General features: G+C 33.2%; 1 protein-coding gene across 1 annotated transcript in view; it reads right to left on the reverse strand.

The window, feature by feature from the left end:
• Positions 1–2,343: 2,343 nt before the first annotated feature.
• The window catches only part of LOC145319663 (epithelial sodium channel subunit alpha-like), a 55,104-nt gene continuing 37,346 nt past the window's right edge, over positions 2,344–20,101 (reverse strand). Inside the window, exons 16-24 of the mRNA XM_080161944.1 lie at positions 16,256–16,331; positions 15,831–15,925; positions 15,116–15,191; positions 14,417–14,502; positions 13,821–13,893; positions 12,391–12,488; positions 10,998–11,078; positions 6,261–6,399; positions 2,344–3,213 (exon numbers count right to left, since the gene is read on the reverse strand). Of these exons, the coding sequence (XP_080018070.1) occupies positions 3,151–3,213; positions 6,261–6,399; positions 10,998–11,078; positions 12,391–12,488; positions 13,821–13,893; positions 14,417–14,502; positions 15,116–15,191; positions 15,831–15,925; positions 16,256–16,331 (787 nt within the window). The 3' untranslated portion in view covers positions 2,344–3,150. The remainder of the gene's footprint in view (positions 3,214–6,260; positions 6,400–10,997; positions 11,079–12,390; positions 12,489–13,820; positions 13,894–14,416; positions 14,503–15,115; positions 15,192–15,830; positions 15,926–16,255; positions 16,332–20,101) is intronic.

Consider the following 20,101-nt stretch of genomic DNA (forward strand, 5'->3'; position numbering starts at 1 on the left):
AATTGGCCCCACAGGGTTAGAGCTCCCCCGCAGGGGCTAAAAATAGGAGAAAAGCTACTGTAAAAATACGAAGAAACGCCCCTTAAGTGGCGTTGTCACAAAAGGGACTATACTATTATCAAACCAAAATCTAAAATAAGCACCAGATATATCATATATTTGTTTTTTTAATTAAATTTTTTACGTTACAATAAAATACAGTTTTTTATGAACATCTACATGTCATCATAAAGAATATTTAAGTATAATTTAACATTTTACAGAATTTTAACAAAAATATATCACAAAAGATCAGGCATTCGTTTTTTTTAAAAAATACACAACAGAGGCAACAAAATGTTTTTTTTTCTAAATGTTTAAAAGCTCTTTAAAGTGTATATAAACAAGGATGACAACATCCATAAAAGCATAGCTCTGAAACGATAGGAAATACGGACATTAACACTTATATGGTGTCAGAACTGAATAATCAGAATATAAATGAATAAGAGTCATAGCAAAATTGTGAGTAAATTTGTTGAAAAACTTCATGATACAGGATAATGTTTATGGACGTACTTACGTTTTTAGGACTTGATTATAGAGTTGCTTTGCTAATAATATTGCAAAATTGGTTAAATACAGGATACTGTTTAAAGACATCCATAAATTTTTAGGTCTTGATTATAAATAATTTTGTTTTAAATATTGTAATTTGTTGTCCTAGGAATCATTGTTCCAAAAATCAGATGAAAAGGATAATTGAATTATACAAGAATTTGTTGTAAAATAAGTTTAAAATCAGAATGTTTTAAAAGGATGTACGGACTATCAAGTTTGATATCGATAGGAAAATTCGGATCAACTGCAGTTCACGGTAAAATATTCCTGGTAACGAATATTTCCAAAAATCTATGAATTTTAAAGGCTTCTAGTTGCCAAACGGCCGAAAGTACAGATAATGCCCGCACACAGTTTTAAGCGGCATAAGAAGGCCTACAAATAATCTGAAATAGCCATAAATCAATAATGCATAATTATCTCGCAGTCCAGAGAAATGCGCGAAAAAGACCTATTTTACGCGTTTTTTCTTCAGTGAATATTTCCCTGTGCATCATTGGATCTTGGTTATTCTAGATTATTTGTAGGCCTTCTTATGCCGCTTAAAACAGTGTGCGGGCATGATTCTAATTTTAAACTGCAGTTGATCCGAAAATTCTAACTATAAAATCTATCCTTTACGCACGGACGTACCGACTCTAATTATAAAAAAGCTTTGCTTTAAAAAAAAATTTCGCCTCATTTTTGTTTCTAAGAATTTAACAAAGCATTTGATGATTTGAGCAGAGATTTTTAAACAGGCATAACATTTAGCCAGGGAGATTAGGGAATAGGACAATGGCCAATAAATTCATATCCATCACCTATAATGATGCACAAAATTAACCCTTCTGTAGATTACAATGTTTGGACACTCAATTTAATAAACCAACCAATCATAATTTAATAAAAGTCCCCAAAGTTATAAGAACACGTTATTAAAAACTTTGGGGACTGTTGTAATAAACAGCTCATTGTCCCCTCCCTCCCTGACATTAAGCAGCAAGAAGAATTACAGTGGCGTGCATAGGGGGGTATAAAGTTAGGGGGAGTCATTCCCCACCCCCCCTTAAAACAAGATTTTTGAACTGGCTTTCCCTCGTATCACCCCCTAAAGGTTTAACAAATCTATAGTATAGATGTATATATATATACAGATATCTACCTCCCTCCCTGTTTCAATGACTTTTTTCGTCTGCTACCAAATTGTTTCTAAACCCCTTCCCCCTCTAGTGTTTTGCTTTAATGGTTGAACAACCCCCCGTGCACGCCACTGAATAAATACATTAACACTTTTACTATTAATATATTACTAAAAAATTGAAACAGATATTAAAATTTTACGATCACAAAACACACCATTTAAAATATTTTTTTTATTCCTATGTTAAAAACTAATTTTAAAAATACTATATTATATAAAATTTATAATTTATTACAACATTGTTATATCATAAACAACACTGTACTTTATTTCATGTTAGCTGCTACGCCCCTAGATCTTTTTGTAATAATGTATTACGCCCCTAGATCTTTTTGTAATAATGTATTTTAGATTATATCTATAGTACAAAGTAGTACGATGTCTGTCTGTCCGTCTGTCTGTCTATCTGAAGCTTAAGATCTCAGTAACCACTGAACCGATTGGGCTCTACTCTTTAAGGAATATGCCTACTGGTCCTTGGATGGTTTTAAGCTATTTTTTTGGGGGTGGGACACCTCCAACCTCACCAAAAAATGAAAAATACCCCCCCCCCCCTAAAAAAATTTAAATAACACAAAAATAGGTTGATTAAACCTCTTGGGGCAAAGGCCCTAGAGACTAGGGGCGAAGCCGCTAGTTTTTGTAATAAACTAACAATATTAATCAAAATCTTGAAATTTTGAAAGATCTAATAAACAAATCTTATTACATAAATGCTGCAGCGATCCTTTTAAACGTAGATTTAATTCGGTCCTATAACCTATGGCAAGGAAACTACATGCGATGGTTTTAGGCTGTTTTTTTACTTACTCATCTCACCATCCATAGAGTCTAGGGGCGTAACTGCTAGTGGTAGATAAAGGAAAGCTTCTCAATTGCTTTAAGATAAATATTTACTAAATCAAAAATCGCTCCAAATATTATAAGATTTAAAAAGAGGTGATAATTACGATACGGTATAAAGATCAGTTATTTTCTATTTTCAACCCGTAAGGAAAATCTATGTCTTGAAGGGGGTTTATATAAGTCGTTTAAAGTAGACAGCAATGCATAACACAATTAGAATTTTATCTTTGTAAACAATCAATAGAAACCCATTCAAGAAAAAAATATTTATGTTAAAAATATCATTTAAGAGTTATTTATCGCATCGTATTATAGACAGGATATATAAATAAAAATTATAAAACTGGTAATAATTTTATGATCTTTACTTTAATATTCGTATAAAATTGTCGGTAATACTATCCTATACATGACATTTCAGTTAGTCAAAGAACTGGTTCTAATCCAGCGGATATTAATCGGTTACGAAGCCATACTGAAAACACTTGCTATGAATATTTTCTTTGTTGATAACCATATGATCAAAGCAATCTTTCCCGAGATCTGATCTTGATAACCTCTTCTATACTTTCATTTGATTCAACCTAAAAAGTTTTAAAAAATTATTTAGAAAGTTATATCTTATCGGACAATTTATTTTGCATCAAAATCTGTTTAATAGAAACTCTTTTTAGAACCTATAAAAAAATGACGTCATACAAAACAAATGACCAATGATAGGCCAATACACAGACTAAATTTCAAATGTCTGGCAAGTATACATTTTAATAACTAATGGCAGGCCAGTATGGCGTCATTTTTTATAGGCAATGTAAAAAGCTTTGATATTAGTCCTATTTTGGGCCATGGCATTCCCCCTACGCTTACTGTTCATAACAAGCACTTGACATAGCGGTGGAAGATACGACTTTTAACGTCCTTATATATGACGCTGTTTGGGCCGAGATTCGAATCCATTATCTTCCCAACGACGAGCGTTTTTGCTACATGGTAATGAAGAGTCTAACGATACATTTATGTTTTTTTATGTCATCAAATTAAGATCAGAGTTGGATTCTTAAAAAAAATTTGCCCCACTATTCGGTTAGTGGGGCAAAATTGTTTTCAAGAAAAATCCTCCAAAATCACATTAAAAATCTACATAAATTAAATAAAATCTTATGTTAATAACCCTTCTATAATTTTATTTATTTTTGTAGATTTTTTATGTGATTTTGGAGGATTTTTGTCGAGCACAATTTTGCCCCACTAACCGATTAGTGGGGCAAATTTTTTTTAAGAATCCATCTCAGGTTTAGTACAATATGACTTGATACACTTATTACTCAACCATTTGACGGGGGGGGGGGGGCGGGGGGTGACTTAGCAACGGACAAGCTTCAGTTATTGAGTTGCAGCACTGATAATAAGCAAAAACAAAGTTGTAAGCAAGTCCATGTAATTATATTTTTCCTCAGGAAAAGCCGGGGAGGAAGGGGACATTGGACTGTAAATTACACTAGTACCCAAACTAGTTATCTCATTCGTTACTTTGGGTACTTTTATTAAAGCTTGATTTGTTTGTTCAAACTAGCAGTGCCGAAATTTTTCAACCACTAATTTAATCTACATGAGGGATAATTTTGTCAGCATCATTGGGGATGTGTCTCAATTTATCATACATTATCTTATCCCTGGAGATTCCTGTTAAAAGCCTAATCTGGCAACAAAACTCATTACTTTTTTGGACAGTATACTCCACGGAAAAAGAAATATTAAAATCAAACAACATTTAAAAAATATAATTTTTAGTATAAAATCAGGACAAATGCCATTGAAGCACTGAAACCCGTCCTCTCGTTTTTAAAAGTAATTGAGAATAAACTAACCTAAAGTAAAATCAGAACAATATGTAGTTCTTTCTTCAAATGCCATTGAAGCACTGAAACCCATCCCCTTGTTTTTAAAAGTAAATTAAAATAATAGAGAATGGTAATGTTTAAGCCCTGCAGGGGTACTAAATCTGTATAGCTCCCAGTTCCCAATATAACCTAAACTAACCTAAAGTAAAACCATAACAAACCACCCCTTCCCTTATTTTCACTTAATTTTAAATTATAACATATTATTCTGTTGTTTAAAATGAAGACGAAGAAAGTCCCTCAAAAATCAGCGTGTTACGTCATAAAAACGAGGGATTATCCATCTTAGTGGTTTTCTTTCCTACTCCTCCTCTCCTCATCCCTCATTTTTATGACGTCATTGAGGGATTTTCTTTGTCTTAGTTTAAAATGTATGAACTATAGTTTACTCAAAGATAAACTGTGTAGTAGATGAATGATTAACTGCGTAGAGACTGTGTTTTCTTCACAGACGAACGGATAATTTCCATTTTAAATATTTAGACCCCCCTTAGAAATGAATGGAAAACCGGCATTTTAGGTTTTTTGAGATTTTCTCAGGCAAGGAACGAGATATTTTGAAACGGACAAAAGTTCCTGATTCTACTCCTCAAGGCCTTTCCTGTGAGCACAATAAAGTTTTGATGCAATAAATATTTAACCCAAATAAGGGAAGACCTAAAAATTTCAAAGTGAAATTATACCAGGCATGATACTTGTCCAATATTGTTAAAATTTTTACACAAGTGATTTTTCACCAAAAGGCATAATAAATTTTTTTTAATCGGATAAAAATTCCTGAGTCATGTGAAGGAAACGAAGTTGCGGGTTTCGTCATATTTTTACAGTAGCTTTTCTCCTATTTCTAGCCCCTGAGGGGGGCTCTAACCCTGCAGGGCAATCACCAAACCTAACCTAAAATAACCTTTAAAAAGCTACTGTGAAAATATGACCAAACCCGCAACTTAGTTTCCTTCAAATGATCCAAATTCCCTGCCGGGTACATCTCACTTATATTACTCATTCCTTTGTTTACATTTAATTTATCTAGTTACTTGGAAACTTATGATTTCTGTGAGAAATGTTTTATCTTAAGAAAAAAAGTTATATACATTGTAGCGGGACAAAGTGTCTCAAAAATCATCCATGTGACGTCAAAAAACTGAGGGATTATCCATCACTTTTTTATGGGTTTTCTTACTTACTACTTCTCCACTAATCTCTTTCATTTTATGACGTAACATGGTTGATTTATAAGACATTTTGTCCCGATACTTTACATTAAACATTTCCACCTTTTTCTTTTCTTTGGTTAAAGAGAAAATTCAATTACCCTATAATCAAAGACGTCCTCATTATACCCTCATCAATTTGTATAAAAATACATTAGATTGCCCCCCTCATTTTTTTTAAATCCATCGTTTTACCACCCTCAAAAAAAGCTTGGGCGTCCTTGCAATTCATTTTTTTTTTTTTGCGGATAATAAATGCTATAGGACATCAAGGATCTAAAGGGATAAGACAATGACCGACAAATTAGTGTACATCCCCAATAGTAATACACAAAAAAAACATTCTGTAGATCACAATTAGTGGTTGAAACGTTTGGACACTCAACTAAATAACCAAACCTACCAAAATTCTAATAAAGTCCCCAAAGTTGTTAAGCCAACGAATAAAAAAAATGTAATAAAACTTTGGGGACTACTCAAATAAACAGCCCATTGTCCCCTCCCACCCTGGATTCTTACCACTTTCACTGTGTGGGTTTGGTGTAGGTGGTGATTCCTGGTAAACCAGGCAAACTCTGACTCATTCTCATATACTTTGTTTGGCTCTTCGGTTTTAGTTGTACTTGTTGTACTAGTAGTCTTCTGATTCTTGTCAACACTGAATTAGAAATAATGTTAGCTGTGTACTTCTTGGTTTTAGTTGTACTTGTTGTACTAGTAGTCTTCTGATTCTTGTCAACACTGAATTAGAAATAATATTAGTTGTGTACTTCTTGGTTTTAGTTGTACTTGTTGTACTAATAGTCTTCTGATTCTTGTCAACACTGAATTAGAAATAATATTAGTTGTGTACTTCTTGGTTTTAGTTGTACTTGTTGTACTAATAGTCTTCTGATTTATTTAATTTTCATTTAGTTATGCATACACACATCCTACTAATTTGACAGATAAAAGTCCAATTACTGAGAATTATTTCTAATGTGTGTGTGTGTGTGTAGCCATAGTTTCTTAGTGTTTGGACCTAAGTAGTCATGGAGTAGGACGTGACACTTTTGTATGCTAGCACCAGGGCCAGCATAAGGTCCACGCTCAAGTACAAGTACTTGACCCGCTGTCTCAAGGTACCTACTCTTTATTACTACACCCTCGCCGTGTATGGCAGGTGACCCAAATTAAGTCACCGTAATGAATGACGCTCTCCACAGAGGAGCTTGGGTCAGGGTCGTACTGATCTTATGTACTTGACTATTGAGTATCCAAACTACCCAATTATCACCCTTCTTACACAACCAAGGGGAAGTTGCGTGAATGAATTGCGACTGAACTTGAACTCTCACCACCGTAACTCTGTGTGTTACCACTGAGCTACGACACCCCTTATTTCTAAAGCTTTTGCCTAAAGAAATTGAATATCCGATGACAAACTTAAAACATTTGTGACATACCAACAAACACACAAATACCGACAATCTTTTAGGATGCCATTGTTTTTGGAGGCCTATACAAGTTTAATTGGTGGAAAAAGTAAAAGCTATACTAATGTCTTTTTTTCTAAAAGCTTTTTAAGTTCTTAGCTAAACTAAAAAGACTCTGGTAAAACCAAATTTAAGGACGAAGCCTTTAAAGGGGTCTTACGACAAACGCAGGAGTCCCAAACGTCGGAGTGGACAAACGTCGGAATGGACACTTAACCTAACCTAACCTACCCTATTTCAGACCATCTTATAGGTTTTCTAAATGCCTAACCCCTGCGGGGGCTTATTTGTTCATTCATATCTTAACCTAACCTAATCTTTATAGAAACACTTAATAAAATTAATATTTTAACACTCCTGCGTTTGTCCACTCCGACGTTTGGAACTCCTGCGTTTGTCCTGGAACCTTTTAACGGCTTTTGGCGTGGCCGCTATGTAAAAAATGCTGTACTTAAAATAAGAACAATATAAATCAATAAGTTTACTTTTTGCCCTTTGAACTAAAAATCAGAAATCTTAAGGGATAAGACATTGGACGATAAATTTCTTTACGTCTCCAAAAATGATAGTAGTTATTTCTTTCATCGTATTATAAACAGCTTTCCGCGGATATAGAATGTACAATTATAAGATCAAAACCAGTTTTAATCTTATGATTGTACATTTTTATATTCGTAGAAAGCTGGATATAATACGATGCTAGACATAGTTTTTTTGTATGGATGAGAACCGGTTCCTATCCACCAGATTCGAATGAATACGAGAAACCCAATTATCCCCATCTGAAGATTAAAATTATTTTTGTAAAAGTTTGGACTGAACAAAGTTATTAAGCTAACGAATAAGACATTTTTTGAAATAAAACTTTAAATACAAGTAAAAATTACATTTGAATGTCCCCTCCCTCTCTGACAAAAATGTATATATTGTAAGTAATATATTATTTGTATTCAGCGATCTTAAGGGATAAGACAAAGACCGATACGTTGATGTTCATCCCATGTGATTTAAAAAATAACCCCTTCTGTAGATTACAATTATTGGTTGAAACTTTTTAACACTCAACTTAATAAATAACCAATTAAAGTTCAAATTAAAGTCCCCAAAATTGTAAAGCCAAGAAATAGACCTATAAAACTTTTGGAACTAGTGTAATAAACAGCCCAATATCCCCTCCCTCCCTGATCTGTACTAGCCATTGCTCAGCACCCTTCCACTTAGTGGCTCTGATAATTTATGAGGTGAGTAAAGGCGGTTTCTCTCAAAGTGCCTACTCGAACAAAGACCCCCCCCCCCCCACACTCTTAAATTGAATTACATTTTTAAAAAGAAGTTTTTCATTTTTTTGTTTATTACTTTAGGTCAGGTGAGGTTATATTTGGTAGTGGTTGGCCCCAGGTTAGTATAAACCCCGCAGGGTTGGTTCCTTATTTTTTTTCAATTTATTTAAAAATGAAGGAAAAGAAGGGGGTGGGGGTTTCAAAATTAAAAAGACACCAATCTAGTATTCTATTATAGGAGATATTTTAAAATCAAAATATAATTTTTATTAAGAATATTTTATATTTAAAATGTTGGATCATGGGAAGAAACGGAAGTAGCGGGTTTCGTGGTATTTTAACAGTAGCTTTTGAAGGTCTTGTTTTAGCGTAGGTAAATATTAAAGATTGCCCCGCAGGGTTAGTGCCCCCTACAGGGGCTTGAAATAGAAGAAAATCTACTGATAAATACCACGAAACACGCTACTTCGTTTTTGTTTAAAGTATTCTTATACAATACTTAATTTAAAGTACATGACAGGTGTAAAGAAATATGGTAAAACATTAACATATCTTTACATTTTACTATTCTCAAAACATCAGGGAGGGAGGGGACATTGGGCTGTTTATTACACGAGTCCCCAAAGTCTTATAATAACATTTTCCTATTCGTTGAGTTAACAACCTTTATTGAATTTTAATTGGTTCGGTCATTTAATGGAATGTCCAAACGTTAACTACTAATTTTAATCTACTGAGGGGGTAATTTTGCATATTATCATTGGGGATACACATCAATTTATCGGCCATTGTCTTATCCCTTTATATCCCTGCTCAAACATGCTCCTCAAATGAGAAAACTTGTGGATTATTGCGCAAAAGTTCTCAGTTCATAGTAGCAACTAGGATGGCAACATCAATAAAAGCAAAGCTCTAGAATCAAACATTAACACTTGTAGATCATTATTCCAAAATTTAGATTAAATGGGATAATCATATTATACAAAATTTATTGCAAAATGTTAAAAATTAAAAAAAAGAACGAAGAGATGATTATAGAGTTGCTACACTTTCTAAACCATACCCAACTGTTACAGGAATTATCATACAAAGTTTTAATCGATAGGACAAAATCAATTCTAAGAACCATCCATTACGGATGTACGGACCGATCCAAATTCTAGAAAAGCTTCGCTTTTTACAAGAAAAATATGGCTTTAAAAAGGAATATATTTAACTTTCTTAGAAATTATTTTATGTTATGTTTTTTATGTTCAGTTAATTTTATTTTTTTTTAAACAAATCTTTTCTATAATTAGGGTCGGTCCGTACGTTCGTCCGGAACGGAAAGCTTTTAAGAGCACGTTGATAAAGACATATTAGAATTGTCCTATCGATTTTAAACTGTGCATGATGATTCCTGTAGTAGATGGGTACGATTTAGAAAGTGTACCAACTCTATAATCGTTACTAGAATGTCCGTACGTCCATTTTAAATATATTGATTTTTATCCTTTTTATCATCAAAATTTTATGTGATATATTATTATCTGATTTTTTAGCACAATATTATGTATTTAAGAAGTTTTGCAGCACATTTACGTACAATATTGTCAAAACTTCTATATTTATATTTTGTATCTTTAGTTCTGTCATCCTTGTTAAACAGTGTTTTAGGAATACTAGTTCACTTTAGATATTTTTCCCATTGAATAAAATTAAGATAACATATAAAATAAATTTAAAATTAATAGGATGTTTATCAAAGATTTTCAAGAATCAAGACTTACTTTTTATATATTTTTGAAATAACAAGGATGACAACATCCATAAAAACGAAGCTCTGAAACGGTGGGACAAAAGAGCATTAACACTTGCATAGTGTCAGAACTGAATAATCATAATATAAATAAATAAGAGTCAAAGCAAAATTGTACGTAAATTTGTTGAAAAATTTCTTGATTTAGGATCTTTAAGGAAATACTTACATTTTTAGGACTTGATTATTGAGTTGCTTCGCTTATAATATTGTACTTTGTTGTCCCAGGAATCAGTATACCAGAAATCAGATCAATCGGATAATATAAAAATCTGTTGTTAAAAAAGTGAAGAAAAAAACAAAATGTTTAAAATGGACGTACAGACATTTTGGTAACGGTAATAGGGTTGCTACGCTTTATAAAATGTACCTAACAACTACACTGATCACCATGCAAAGTTTGAAATCGATAGGACAATTCTAACTTGCCTAAATTAACGAAAAAAGTTATCTGTTACGGATGGACGGACCGACCCTAATTATAGAAAAGCTTCAGTGCTTTTTTACATTTTCTATATTTTTTTTATATTTTTGGCAATTTCTATTGAGAGGGTATTGGTTTCCTCCTCCGAAATATCTATAAACCTTCCAAGGACCTATGAAAAGCTACACTACAAAGGAGAACCATATCAGTTCAGCGGTTAGCGAGATCCTTTATTACAGACAGACACACAGAGATCCTTTTACTTTATCATAAGGATACCTGTAAACAGATTGGTTTGTTGAGTCCTTCTTGAATATTCCTCCTACACAGTAGTATAATATTTCAAACAGGCTCACCAAACTAAAATAATAATGATTATTATTATTCTTGAATATTCCTCCTACACAGTAGTATAATATTTCAAACAGGCTCACCAAACTAAAATAATAATAATAATAATAATTATTCTTGAATATTCCTCATACACAGTAGTATAATATTTCAAACAGGCTCACCAAACTAAAATAATAATAATAATAATAATTATTCTTGAATATTCCTCCTACACAGTAGTATAATATTTCAAACAGGCTCACCAAACTAAAATAATAATAATATTAATAATTATTCTTGAATATTCCTCCTACACAGTAGTACAATATTTCAAACAGGCTCACCAAACTAAAATAATAATAATATTAATAATTATTCTTGAATATTCCTCCTACACAGTAGTATAATATTTCAAACAGGCTCACCAAACTAAAATAATAATAATAATAATTATTCTTCAATATTCCTCCTACACAGTAGTATAATATTTCAAACAGGCTCACCAAACTAAAATAATAATAATAATAATAATTATTCTTGAATATTCCTCCTACACAGTAGTACAATATTAAACAGACTCATAAAACTAGAATAATAATTATTATTCTTGAATATTCCTTCTACACAGTAGTATAATATTTCAAACAGGCTCACCAAACTAAAATAATAATAATAATTATTATTCTTGAATATTCCTCCTACACAGTAGTATAATATTTCAAACAGGCTCACCAAACTAAAATAATAATAATAATAATAATTATTCTTGAATATTCCTCCTACACAGTAGTATAATATTTCAAACAGGCTCACCAAACTAAAATAATAATAATAATAATTATTCTTCAATATTCCTCCTACACAGTAGTATAATATTTCAAACAGGTTCACCAAACTAAAATAATAATAATAATAATAATTATTCTTGAATATTCCTCCTACACAGTAGTACAATATTAAACAGACTCATAAAACTAGAATAATAATTATTATTCTTGAATATTCCTTCTACACAGTAGTATAATATTTCAAACAGGCTCACCAAACTAAAATAATAATAATAATTATTATTCTTGAATATTCCTCCTACACAGTAGTATAATATTTCAAACAGGCTCACCAAACTAAAATAATAATAATAATAATTATTATTCTTGAATATTCCTCCTACACAGTAGTATAATATTTCAAACAGGCTCACCAAACTAAATTAATTACAAATATAAAAATATCTTGTTTTGAGCGGTAAGGACGTCCAAGCTTTTTATTTTCTTTTTTAACTCAAAATGTCCCATTTTTGGAGGGGCAGGCTAGGTCCATCGAAATGTTTATCATTTACCTGAAACCCATACAGAGCCCCAAGAGACCGCCAGTGTTGGCAACAAAACTGATAATTGGGATCTTCTGGTCTCGGTAGATCCTTGTCACAACTGGCTCCTAATATCATATCAAAATAAGTAGCTGTCTTTAGTCTAGTCTGTCTAGTGCCCTAGCAAAATAAGCAGCTGTCTTTAGTCTAGTCTGTCTAGTGCCCTAGCAAAATAAGTAGCTGTCTTTAGTCTAGTCTGTCTAGTGCCCTAGCAAAATAAGCAGCTGTCTTTAGTCTAGTCTGTCTAGTGCCCTAGCAAAATGGGGATAGATGTCACTGTTTTTGGCCTTCCTATTCTATTGACGTCAGGAAACACACTTTACCCCAGCTCTTTCTTTTCCCCGTCCCTTTCTCTTTCCCTCTACTATGACGTCAATAGAATAGGTAAGCCAAAAGCAGTGACATCTATCCCCATTTTCCTAAGGCACAACACACAGCTACTCAAAATAATTTAAAATAAAATTGGTTAATCTTAAATTAATTTATGAGCACAAAAATAAAGGTTGACAAACGGACCAAGTGTGTTGTAGAGCAGATGTTTATTGGTCATAAGAGGAGAAGGGAATATGTGATTATAAATTAGTTGAAAATCACGAAAACCAACACCTACAAAAGACCTACTCTACAAAAGACCAACTCTACAAAAGACCAACACTACAAAAGACCAACACTACAAAAGACCAACACCTACATAAGACCAACAACTACAAAAGGGTCGATTTTTTAAAAGCAAGGTTGTATCGGGTTCGAAACTATTCCGTTACGGCCAACACAGACTTTGGACAAACTGTCGGACGGAATTTTAAAATTCAGCCTGTGGACAAAGTTATTCAAGAAAGAAATTTCGGTTTTGAATTTTGTCCTTGTGTTTTTATCGCCATATTGGATACCATTAAAATTGGATTATTTTTTCTTTAAAATTTAGAAGATTTTTATACAACTACTTCATTACATTGATACAAAAAAAATTCTGTTTATTATCGTAACTGTGTCGTTAATAATCTATTTATAGCATTCATGTTATTAATTTGATCAATGCTGCAGATATTATGGTAGACCATTTGCAGCTTTAGACCTTCCATCATTACGATTTTTGTAGGTGTTGGTCTTTTGTAGGGGTTGGTCTTTTGTAGTGTTGGTCTTTTGTAGCAACGCCATGAATTTATTTGTCTTTTGTAGCATGACCAATATAAAGACGACAAACTAAGTATCAGCTGTTCACTGAAGTGTAAAACCTTAAAAGCAGCCGAGAAAATCAAAAGCATTCCATTTTGGCATTACAAACGGACAGATAAAGTTCAATATAGAGTAGCTTTGCTACTAAAAAAACAGGAATCTCCTATGTATTTACTTAAAAAAACAATGAAGTAATAAAATTAATTTAAAATGCAAAACATTACCTTGATATAGATATTAACAACAGCTAAATTTAATTTAGCATAAATGAACAGCTCATTCTCCAGTTCAATGATCCTACAAAAAAATATGTATAAGTATAAATGTATAATCCAGACAACTACCTACCCCATGAGGCAGAAACACTTTTTGTCTGCTACCATATTGCTTTTTGTTCTTTTGCAGGGATTCGGCTGTATTTCAGACGTAATTAGCTGATTTCCAATGCTCAATACAACACATAGCTCATGCCCCCTCTTTTATTTACTTTAATGATATTACAAAAAACCGTTAATTTCTTTTTAAATATAAATAGTATTTTACGCAATAATCCGTAAAGTTGTGAGTGAGTTGTGAAACTATTTTCAATATGTGTTTAGTTATACTATGCATTAAGAACAGTTAGACTTAATAAGCGCATTTGACTGGAAGCTTGCTCACAATTTTACGGATTACTGCGTAAGATACTATTCCCTTTTGTTCATTTTATTATTGGTGAACTTTTTGTAAAACGATATGGGATTGGCTGGTGAATCTCTACCTTGGATCTGATTGGCTAATTATTAACTACCTTGGATCTGATTGGCTAATAAATCCTTACCTTGGATCTGATTGGTTGAATCCCATAGAAACCGGATCATAACTGTGGTTCTGACAGAAATTGTGTCCCGTCTCATTGGCTGCTTTCTGAAAATATTTTACAATTAAAATTATCAAGTAAATTAAATTAGTACCCAAAGTTAAATAATCTCGCTCTCCCATTCGCTAGCTTAAAAAATTGAGAAGTTTATCAGAACTTGATTGGCTGGTTCTAAATTGCAGTGTTTAAACTTATCAACAAATAATCAATATAAAAAAGGGGTATTTTATTCATCATCACCATGAACGTCCAAGGGGGGGGGGGTAATGGGGCGATTACCCCCCCCCCCCCCAAACGATTTTGGGGGTGCCGTAGGCACCCCCAAAATTTTTTTTTTATTTTACCCCCCCCCCCCATTTAAAATTTACCCCTACTCTGGGGGTGCCGTAGGCACCCCCAACCATTTACCCCCCCAAAATTGTTTGGGGGGGGTAAATACCCCCCGCAAAATAAAAAATCTCTAATAAAAAAAAAATTTTAGCACTATATATTTAATAAAATTTAAATTACCCCCCCCCCCAAAAAAAAAAAATTTCACCCCGGGGGTTAATCACTAAAGATCCTTAAGTAAAACTAAAGACCATATAATTGTTTTAAATTTTCTGAAAAGAAAATACAAAAATGGCGGGAAACTAAAAAAATGGCGCGAATTTTCTTTACCTGGATGGCATAAATGGATTTACACAATCTGGGAAACTTCTTGTTGATAATTTCTTGTTTGACTGATGTACAGCTCCTTAATATTAATATTTTGTAAAAAGGGATGTTGAATTGGCATTAAAAGAATATACAAGAAACCCTTTTTAATAAAAAATATTTTTTCTAATTTGGCTTCGAAACCGATTAATATTCGGTAGATTAGAAACGGTTCAAAGCCACACTGAAAAATCATGTATAGCTTCAGATTACAGTCTATTTTCCACAAATACTAAAATTTAAAAAAATACCAGTTTTGTTAGCCTGAGAATTCGGACCCCAGGCCTATAAAAAAAAACAGAATTAATTATAATTTTTCATTTTAATATCCGCAGAAAGCTGTCAGTGTCTAATACGGTTCCTTAAATAACTATTACTGTATTTTTTTCTCGTTTATACTTTTACGTGTTGACCTTTCATTTACAGTATTTTCTAGAATGGCATCTTTGCAAGTCGGCCTGTATTTTTTTTTAAAAAGTAAAATAATTGAGTGGGGGAAACATTTTTTTTCTAGGGGCAATTTATCTTTGGAGGGTGGTAATACCCTTCCAATGAATAGTTATAAACCACCCCAGGACCTATGAGAAGCTAAATTGTACAGGAGAATCATATTGGTTCAACGGTTTTCGAGATCCTTTAGTACACTTTCTTATAAAGGATATTTTTGTTGTAATATTACCTAAGTAGTTTATTGACAACCAAACAGAATTCCTCTCTTCTAATGAAGGTTTCTCTATTAGGGAAAGCAGAACTGGTAACACTTACAGAATTGGTCTAAATATAAAAAAGTATGACCAGGGATCTAAAGGGATAAGACAATTGCCAACAAATTATGACGCCATGCTGGCCTACCCTTGGTTAATTAAAATGTGTAATGGCCTACCATTGGTCAATTAAGATGTATACTGCCCTGCCATTGGTCAATTAAAATGTGTACTGGCCTGCCATTGGTAATTTAGTCTGTATATTGGCCTATCATTGGACATTTGTAATGTATGACGTAATTTTTTTGATACAGAGAATTGAGAAAGACAAAAGATTCCAAATAGCGGCTAACCCGTAATTTTTTGCGCATTTTCATTAGACCTGCGTGGTTCTTTATACCTGATCTTCACAGGCTGCCAGACACTCTTCCTGTTCAGGACCAACATGCTTGTAGTTCCCAATATCTTTGATTATCCTAAAATGAAGGAGTTTTTGTATCGGCAAGTTATCTGCTAGTTTAAGCAAGTCTTTCAGTGGCGTGCGAACCGAAGGGGGCATTTGGGGCAATCGCCCCCCCCCCCCCCTAGCGACCAAAACGCCCCCCCCCCCTTGCCCCCCCCCCTAGCCACCGCCCCCCCCTGCCTCCCCACCTAAATGTTGAAAAATGCCCGATTTTGCCCCCCCCTGGTCAACAAAAATGCCCCTTTTTGCCCCCTACCCTACAAAAAGCAAACTATCCCAGTTTCCAAAAAAAAGGTCAAGAAATACTCAAAAAGAAATTTTTATAACAAACAGACAGTTACTATTCAGTTAACCTTAACAAATTTTTAAATTAGTGTAGGAATTAGGTTATAATCTTTTTTCACTGAACATAACAAACCAGGTAATAGGAAGTATTTTATGTTGTATGATATAAACTTTTTACCAAAGAAATTTTGTACATCCCCAATGATGATACACAAAATTACCCCTTATATAGATTACAATTAGTGGATGAAATGTATGGAAACTCGACTTAATTAACCAACCAATCAAAATTCCATTATTAAAGTCCCCAAAGTTGTTGAGCCAACGAATAAGAAAATTTTATATGAAATATTGGGGACTAGTGTAATAAATAGCCCAAAAACCCCTCCCTCCCTGCATATTTGAAGAAAAAAATTTGCGCTTCGCGCCCTTCCAAATGGTTTCTGCTTTTTATCACATTGTATATTTTGTTTTTATTTCTATAAAAACATGTGTAAACAACAAATATTTAATTAAAAAGTTATTTTATATAAAAAAGAAACAGCTTTGATATTTATCTAAGCCTTTTTCTCAACACTGTATGTCTGTCTAAATGAATAACTATATATGATGTCATTTTAATTTCAGAATAAGTTTATCATTTTTTTGTGTACATACCCTTACAAAAAGACATGTTTTTTTTGGCAATTTTCATTAAAAACCCTTAAAACTAACTACACTCTATATTCCTAACTTAATAAAATACGCCACTCTTGTTGTCTTTAATTGATTTTAGTTCAAAGGAGGAATAAATATTTTTAGGTGCGCTTCTTGCACCGCCCTTATAAATCCTTGGAAACACCACTTAATCAAAAATTTAGAGTTTTAAAGTGCCATTGAAAGAGGGTAGGATATGTTGATGTAACTTTTTAGCTTCTCTATAATTCACTATGGCTGTCAGTACGTAATGCTAAGGGGGAAATGTGATTTTTTCAACTGCAATTAAAGATAGAAGGCTAAAACTTAATGTTAACATTCCCATCATTATGAAGTATAATTAACTATTGAAAATTCATGGAGGTCGGACTGCTTTTCAGGGCGTTTTTGGCTATTTTTGTATCTTTTAAATTTCGGGTATAGTCCCTTTTGTGACATTGCCTCTTAAGGTGCATTTCGTCGTATTTTAACAGTAGCTTTTCACCTATTTATAGCTCCTGCGGGGCCAATTGCCTAACCCTGCGGGAAAATCACCTGACCTAACTTAACCTAGAATAACCTATTAAAAGCTACTATGAAAATACGACGAAATACCCCTTAAGAGGCATTGCCACAAAAGAGACTATACCCCAAAGTTTTCCATATTTCTAAGAGATTTTTATATCTGTAGATGAAAGTACAAGTAATTTTTTCTATTTTTTACATAGTTCTTTATATCTTTGGTTTTTATGGTACGATGAATTTTTTTATGTGGATTATAATATTAAAAAAAATAAAATTTCTTGCTGTTTCGAGCATCCAGTATGTAATTTACTTTGACTGTCATCACACAACATACAGGAAAAAGGATTTGTGACTTTTTCTACCTAAAATATATATTTATTTCAACAGATGCTCTTTAAATCTACTTGTCTGTATTCTTATTAATAATTTTTTGTGCTTTGCTAATTAAAGATGTTGTCATCCTTTTTGTCATACAATAAAGAAATATTTAAAATCAGTTTTACATATTAGGTTAATTTTTGGTAAATTATTTCCAAAATGAGTGTTTTTATCTCCCCCCCAAAAAAAATTTTTTTAATGGAGTTATTCATCCTTCCTGCTGAGATTTTATAACATCCCCTTCCACTAATAAAAAATGTTTTGTGGTGGGGGGGGGGGGGGAGGGAAAGGTTAAATTATCTTCTGTACTTTTTTTTCGAAGATGCTTTCTAGCTCCCTTCCCTTCGGTCATTGCAGGGTGGGGAGAAGGGATGGGGAAGAAGAGATTGGGGGGGGGGGAAAGAGATGTGGGATATAAATGGGAAATAGGGATGGGGGAAGGGATGTGGAAGAAGGGATAAGAACTAGAAGGCCCATAATCAAATAATCCCACCCCTTATAACGCCCTTATTTAAAATTAGTATATATAATCAAAATGCCCCCCCCAAAAGCAAAGTGCCCCCCCCCCCCGGGGCACTTTGATTTAGGGGAGGGCAAAATTTTACAAAATCTTCAAAATGCCCCCCCCCCTAGACAAACTGCTTTGCACGCCACTGAAGTCTTTAACATGAAAGGACGACATTTTGAGAAAGAATGAAATGCGGCATCCTTTGATTATCCTGAATAAAAAAAAGAGTTGATTTTTCAAGAATATTTGACAAAAGGGGGCATTTTTTCGCGTATTTTCAATAAAGTGGTGTTTAACCGTTTAGTCAAATGCGCTTATTAAGTAAACCTATATATACATACCAGCGCTTTGCCCCAAGAGGTAATTTTAAAAAAATTGGAGCTGCCCCAGTATCAATTTCAAAATTTTCGGGAAAAAAATTGGAACTGCCCTGGATTGGAACAGTATCAAATTAAAAAAAAAAAAATAAAAAAATGGGGGGGGGAGATTTTTTGTTTTTTGGGGGGGGTTTGGGGGTATCCCACCCCCCAAGAAAATAGCTTAAAACCACCACAGGACCAATAGGTATATACCCTGAAGAGTAGAATCCAATCGGTTCGTTGGTTACCGAGATCTTAAGCTTCAGACGGACGGACGGACGGACAGACAGACGGACAGACAGACGGACAGACAGACGGACAGACAGACGGACAGACATTATTCTACTTTGTATTATAGATATATATATGTATATAAAATATATTCCTTTTGTTCAGAACCAACATGCTTGTAGTTTGTATCATTAATTATCCTGAATACAATTTTTTTACAATTCAATTCAACAACCATCCCAGATCAACCATTAGTAACAACAACAAAAAAAAGATATGCATGTGTGGACAAATAGAAAATGTTCAGAGTTCATAAAAAAGGAAAAGAGAGATGATAGGAAAAAATCATTTAAACATTTATATATCAATATACAAATGTATTTTGTAGTATAACCGATAGACTGACTGACAAAATAAGATGTATAATGGTTGCTCTAAGGTAAGGGCTATCTTCATAAAAATATTCAGCAGTATATTCTAAGTAGCAACCGAGGGAGTTATATTTCCACCATGGCGTTACAGAGGGACGGACAAGCATAGTGCATTATAGAGTAGATTCGTTTGGAAAAATGAGCAAATCACAAGGAGGGGGGAGGACAACACCAGACATTGGCTGTAAATCGAACTGGTACTCAAAGTTTTATAAACACATTTTCTTGATCGTTGGCTCAAAAACTTTGGGTACTTTATTGAATTGTTATTGGATGGTATCAAACTAGTATTATTCAACCAATAAATTAAATTATATATTAATTTATCGTCCATTGTCTTATCCCTTCTTTTAAAGAAAGAATCTTTGGATAAAAGATTAGCAAGTCCTAT

This window comes from Acartia tonsa, chromosome 5, assembly GCF_053477335.1.
Source record: "Acartia tonsa isolate MP-2025a chromosome 5, ASM5347733v1, whole genome shotgun sequence".
NCBI classification, from domain to species: Eukaryota; Metazoa; Arthropoda; class Copepoda; order Calanoida; family Acartiidae; genus Acartia; species Acartia tonsa.